General features: G+C 31.2%; 1 protein-coding gene across 1 annotated transcript; it reads right to left on the reverse strand.

The window, feature by feature from the left end:
• Positions 1–2,183: 2,183 nt before the first annotated feature.
• On the reverse strand, positions 2,184–3,860 carry LOC112509874 (F-box protein At5g50450-like). The gene is made up of 3 exons (XM_025115070.1): positions 3,543–3,860; positions 3,287–3,449; positions 2,184–3,170 (listed from the first exon to the last, which is right to left on the reverse strand). The coding sequence occupies exons 1-3, from the start codon at positions 3,713–3,715 to the stop codon at positions 2,349–2,351; spliced, it is 1,158 nt and encodes a 385-aa protein (XP_024970838.1). The 5' UTR covers positions 3,716–3,860; the 3' UTR covers positions 2,184–2,348.
• Between the last annotated feature and the right edge of the window lie 2,821 nt (positions 3,861–6,681).

Raw genomic sequence — 6,681 nt, forward strand, 5'->3', positions numbered from 1 at the left:
ATATAATATATTTATACACGATAAATGCAACAAATAAACTCACACATCCTCCTTACCCATGATGAGACTTGAACCTCTGACCTCCTTGGAGGCAAGAGGCTTAGATACCGCTAGACCAAAGACCCTTTGTTACAGCTTTACTCTTATTTAATTTCTCTTTTAGAATCCTTAAGTATTTTTGCATTAAGTAAAGCTGGATTTGATAATTTTTTATTATCTGTTTTAAGAACTAGACACGTATTTTTTCAGACAAATATAAATAGTAATATATACACTTACTTAAGAATAAAAAGTGTAAGAAAGGATTTGCAACCTTAATCACTTTTAATCTCAAGTCAAGCGATGAACTGTGTTTTAAAAAAGAAATTGATTCAGTATTGATTTAATGAAACTCTTATTCATGAAATGATGGAAATCATTTCTTACTCTTCTTATCATAACTTTTATTTTCATCAAAACTCAACGTTAAATATTATTCACCTTTTTTCTTTTATTAACTTGGATATCTAACCCGCTATGCAAGCCGACTAATCCCATGACGACCACCTACTTTGCAGATAGTCCGGAGTTATCGTATTTGAACCTCCGTGACCACAAGAAGATTTTTATTTCTTCTTGGATTTAAACCTGAAACATCCTGATACTTTTGACCTTTGAATCAAAGCTCAAACCAATCAGACACCACCCATATCGTTGATCACCTTGTTTTATGATGAAGTAAAAGAAACGCCGACAACAAGAATAAGACCTCTATATAGCATTTTGACCCTTTTTAAGTTGCCATATTTTATACACATTTATTCAAAGATTTGTGGCTAATTTTTTACATGTGATTATTTTATAAGATTTTATTATTCTATTTTTAATTTTAATTTTAGTTTTTATCATATACTTTTAAATTAAATTATTATTACAAGAATTTGCTAATCAGATTTAATATTATTTTTCCACTTTACGTGTCCAAATTTGTCAAATCATTTGTTTCATTATATTATTTTAATAATAAATTCTTTTTATGGAAAGAAAATATATAAAGTAATCCGTTAAAAATTAAAATGTTTTTTTATGTCAAAAATATAATATACATTTAAATGTGAGATATTAGCTCTTCCAGGTTTCAAAATAAAGATGTATTTCATAGTTTTATAGTTATTGTATTATATGTTTTCTTTTATATTTTTAACTTTTTTTTTTTGAATTAAAGATTAATTAGAAAAAATTAGTTTGCCTTTTACAAGATAATTTAAATAAAACCAACAATTATTTTAAGTAAATTACGAAAATTATTCCTTAAATTACTGATCAACATCACAGATTCAATCATACCTTAATTTTCTCAAAAATTCTGATGATTTTTAGAAACTTCGACATTTTTGTTATATATTTAGGTTTGGGTGTTACATTATTAGGTCGATTTATTACTTTAATGTTATGTTTTAATATGATTTTTTTAACGTATTGAAATTATAAAATATAAAGAAAAAAAATGGGACAAAAGCAAGGAAAAAGACGAAGATGCCTATGAATATGACATGTTTACCCATTCAAAGAGCACCACAACCTTCTTTTTACAAAATTTTCATCATTTCGAATAGAAGAAGACGATATCGATAAAGAATTCTTATATATTTAAAGTTTAGTCGTTAGACGGAACCTATGTGTTAATCAACCGTTACTTAATTGAAAAGTTTTACATTTTAGTATTTCAAATAAAACATTAATAGAAAAAAAAAATCAAATTCAAAGATAGATAACATTTATTAGTTGTACGATTTTAAGTAAAAGTACGATATTTAAAGTCAAAAATAGAAGATCCAATTAAAATATAAAATTAAATGTAATTATTCAAGAAAATGCTATAAATATTTATATCCAAATAATACAGTTTTTGTCTGATATTTTAAAATATCTAATTTAAAAAATATTAAGGGGGTGTTTAGGATTATTTATAAAAATAACTTATCGACTTATTCCGATGTGGCACCAGTAATAAGCATTTTTGAGTGTTTAGATAAATAACTTATATCGATGTTAAATCGATAAAAAAAAGTTTTTGAAAAAGTTAACCCTTCTGACTTATAATAAATTGATTAATACTTTTATAAAAAAATATGAATTGTTTCAAATATGAAAACCCAAACACCCCTAAGGTGTGGTTTTTTAGAAAAAAATGTGAAGTTGTACGTATGGCATTGAAATTTGTACATTAAGGAGAAAAAGGTGGTTAAAGTAAAATTATTTCTCCCATCCTTCACGCGAGATATGTGTACTCTAAAAAAAAACACCATCTATACAGGATAAAAAATAGAAATAAAGAAACAAAATCTGGCTAAAGAAACAGTACACATTCAGATCTGGATCCCATCAACATCGCCATCTTCAATCTCCACCGTTTGATCATCAATAGCCACATCATCACCGTTCATGATATCTTCTTCCTCCACGTCATCGATTGCATGACCCACCCACTCCTCCATGGGTGCGCACTCCACCTTATGGTGCACCCTCCAGTCATGGGCTTGACACCCACGCGAACAATAGTTCACTTTACCACAGCCCGAGCATCTCCGGAATTCGTTCCTTCGGGTTTCGGGTCGGCCGCAACCTTTGTAGGAACACATCCTCAGGCCCTGGCCCGGTGACCCGTCGTCAATTGACCCGAACCATTCCACTAAGAACCTATTGGCCGGGTGCATTTCTCGGCCGGTGAGGTTAAACCCGTAATCGCTAAACAACTGGAAGTCGAAATCGGTTGGGTTCGGAGCAGTGTTGGAATTGGTTGGGATGATAGGTTGTGGTTGGTGGTTACGGAAAATCCACGCCGACGAAGGCGGCGAGGATGTGTTGTTATGGAAGACGCGCAACACAGACGCGAGTTCCCGTGCGTTGGCTTGCACGAGTAGACGACGGCCCTCGGTGATGTTCTTCCGTACGCCGTAACCGTCTTGGAGGCAGTGGCCGAGTTCCCGGAGAGCGTCGATGTGGCCAAGGAAGGCTGCTCTGGCACAAAGAGCAACACCTGCACGGAGGTCCTTGTCGTTCTTGAATCCTCCACTGCCGTTGAACTGAATCAGAGCAAGCGAGTACAGTGCCGGAGCGTGCGATTTAATCGCCGCCTTCGCCATCAAGGACGCTCCACTTCCTCGATTTTGCAAGCAATAAAAACGGATCTGCAAAAACAAAATTTAGATACACCAAACGAAGCAACACAGCCATAGCCATTGCTTTCTACAACAACCATCCCTAAAATCATATATTTCAAATAACACTAGCAATTAATACTCACCATTCCAAGAATATAATAAGCCTCTGTGTTGCCGGCGTTGACGCACAGTTTCAAAAACCGGTGAGCCCCGTCGCACCAGTTTGTAGCTCTTACGGCAAGCGCTTTTGAAGATGATTTTGATAGAACTAGTGGATGTACGCCTAATTTATTCAACCTCTTACATCTGTCAACACAAAACCAAAACACATACTTCCTTAAAAAAATTCATACACCAAAAATTAAAATCACAAACAAATAACTCAGAATTAAAACGCACGTAAGAAGAACAGCAACGAAATCCGACGGAGAAGACGCTGTAGAACTGAGTTTGCAGAGAACCGATATAACAATATCATCAGGTAAGGAGTCAAACAGATCAGATCTTGTTCTACCATGATAAACAGCACCTCCTCCACCTCTTAGCTTCTTCTTCATCATCATCATCATCATCAACAACAGCAGCAGGAGGAAAATCTTGTGGATAAATATAGATTTGTGATTAGAAAAAGGCTGAATGAATTTATAAGATGTGCATCTGGAAACGGTTGTTGATTCATCCGTTTATTGCCTGGCGGAGAGGTTAATTTGAAATGGAGAAAATGAAAAGCTAAAAGATGAAGGCACAAGGCCTTTTATAGTTGATGAGAAAGAATTCAAGTAAACTAAAGCTGCTATTGTTAAGGAGCCCACGTACGAATATTTTGTAAATCTTTTTCTATTTTTTTATTTTTTATTTTTATTAAATAATATTAATAATTAATTACGAATTTAATACCAGTATAACGTAAATATAATATTTCTTTCTATAATTAATTTCCCAATAATATAAAATATTAAATTAAATATTTAAAATCGGTGTATACATAAAAGACAAAAACTTAATAAAGAAAACAACATAAAAGAAATCCGTTAAGGTAAACAAACCGAACAACGAACAACGAACAAACGAGGGCTGGAGTTAACGAGTTTTGGGTTAACTTTGATAATAATTTTTAAAGCTAGTGGCGTAAACATTAAAAAATAAACTTTGCGTTGGAAGTTTTCGTGGTCAAACTCTAAATAAACAAACTTTAATGTTCGGGGTTGTTTGTTTACCTCTTAATAGTTCCATTAAGAGACAATCTCTGAATCGTTAAGAGGTGAATTTTGTTTGGTAAAAAAAGGTCTGTCTCTTAATGATTCTAAAGCCCTCTGGATGGTTTTGTATCATGGATCTCTCTTAACCATTAAGAGCCCTAATTTCGTTGTACACACTACCAAACAATTATATTTCATTTTGCACTATATCATGAGAGTCTCTTAATCATTCTAATCATTTAATCATTCTGCACTAAACCATTCAGCAATATTGTCAAACAACCCCTTAGATAACAAGATAGTCTTGACACGAGTTAGAGCGACCCCATAATTATATAGAGTCGGGTTCAAATTAAACAAATATCTTACTAAAATAAAACTTCTATGAGCAACTAAAAGTCCGTCTAGACGATTCAACGTGTTTTAGGCTCGAAATCGACTCCTTTTAGGGGTTTATTTTATATTATGTGTGGGTTTAAGAAGAAAAAATCTTGAATCTGTCTTTAACGACCTCCGTAACAATCATGATGAAAACCATCCCCACCCGTATTTTATTCAATCTTCATCAAGCCTGCAAAGGGGGTATACCGTTTTTAACTTAATAAACGTAATAGATAGTTAGCTTAATTGATTAAATTAGATTAAGAGATACGCTTAAAATGGTAAGTCGGCCCATCCTGTATTAACACATTAATTAGGATTTTTTTTCCATAATTATCCTTGTCCTATAAATTATAAATTATAATCAAATAATGTTTTTTGGAATTATTTTTAAGTTATTAACACTTTAAACTTATTTATGTTATTTTAAATAACTAATATTATTTTAATTTTTTGTTATTTGAAATATTTGTAATATAATTTAATTTTATACAGATAAAAAGTTAAAATGATAACTTTTTTTTATTCAGGTATTTATTTAGAACAAAAACCAAACAACAATTTATCTTAGAGGTTGTTTGTTTACCTCTTAATAATTCCATTAAGAGGCAGAGTCTGAATAGTTAAAAGATGAATCTTGTTTGATTAAAAAAAGTCTGTCTCTTGATGGTTCTAAAACACTCTGAATGATTTTGTATCATAGGCCTCCCTTAACCATTCAACGCCCTAATTTCGCTGTAAATAATTATATTTCATTTTTGCATTATATCATGAGAACATCTTAATCATTCTGACCACTTAATCATTCTACACCAAACCGTTCAGCAACTACCAAACAACCATTTAATTAATATTCAGAGTTTATTAAAAAAAAAATAAACAAGATTTATGGTGCTAACTTGAAGCTTAAACAACGATTTGCCTTCTATTATCCGAATCAAAAGTTCAAAACCGAGAAACGCTCTCCACTTTGACTACCCATTTATCCCCAATTAACTCCAAAAATTCAACCAAATTTATTATGTTTGGAGAAAACCACAAATTTGGTCCCTACTGTTTCTGAGAAATAACATTTTTTATCTATACAGTTTTGAAATTACAAGATGGTCATCATCGTTTGTAAAAACGTATGGATTTAAGCCCTCCTTCTAATGGTCATTAAAAAGTTCCGCTAAATGAGGGGCATTTTCGTTATTTATCGATTTATTTTGTCTTTTACCCAATCGATTTAACTATATGATTTTTGGTCCTTGTGGTTTTAAATTGATTAAAATACAAAAAAAATCAATAAAATAACGAAAATGTCTTTTATTTAACAGGATATTTTAAAGACCGTTAAATAAAGAGACCAATTCAGATACGATAACCATCTTGTAAAATCATCAAAAAAATTCCATGCAACATAACTTTCAGTATTAACAAAATTACCCTCGACTACTATTTTCTTTTAATCAGAATGGTAAGATTTTATATATATCATTTTTTTTTCAAATCAAATATTTTGTTATTTGTATGTAGATGTTATAAATATTATGTGTATGTGAATGTATAGAAAATAAGGGTTTAATGAAAGTGTGTGGTATTAATATATATATATATATATATAGGGAAGGGTTCAAACGAGAACCCCTGTGATTTACGAAAACGCGAGAACAACTTTGTAACCACATATTGTGATAAAAAATAAAATTAAAAGATTTTTAAAATTAAAATTAAAATTTAAAAAGATTCAAAAAAATTTAAAATTAAAAGGGTAATAATRGAAATGATATATTATCTAAAAAACGGTTAGAATCTTTTAAACTTATCATTAAATACAATCAAAATCTTTTAAACCTATCATTATCATCTACAAAACGGTTACGATTACAAGCAACCCTAATCATGTGATAATCATGTGATAATCATGTGATATGGGTGTGATAATCATGTAATAGGGGTGTGATAATCACCGTTAT

This window comes from Cynara cardunculus (assembly GCF_001531365.2).
Source record: "Cynara cardunculus var. scolymus isolate 2C chromosome LG 3, CcrdV1, whole genome shotgun sequence".
In the NCBI taxonomy this organism is placed as follows: domain Eukaryota; kingdom Viridiplantae; phylum Streptophyta; class Magnoliopsida; order Asterales; family Asteraceae; genus Cynara; species Cynara cardunculus.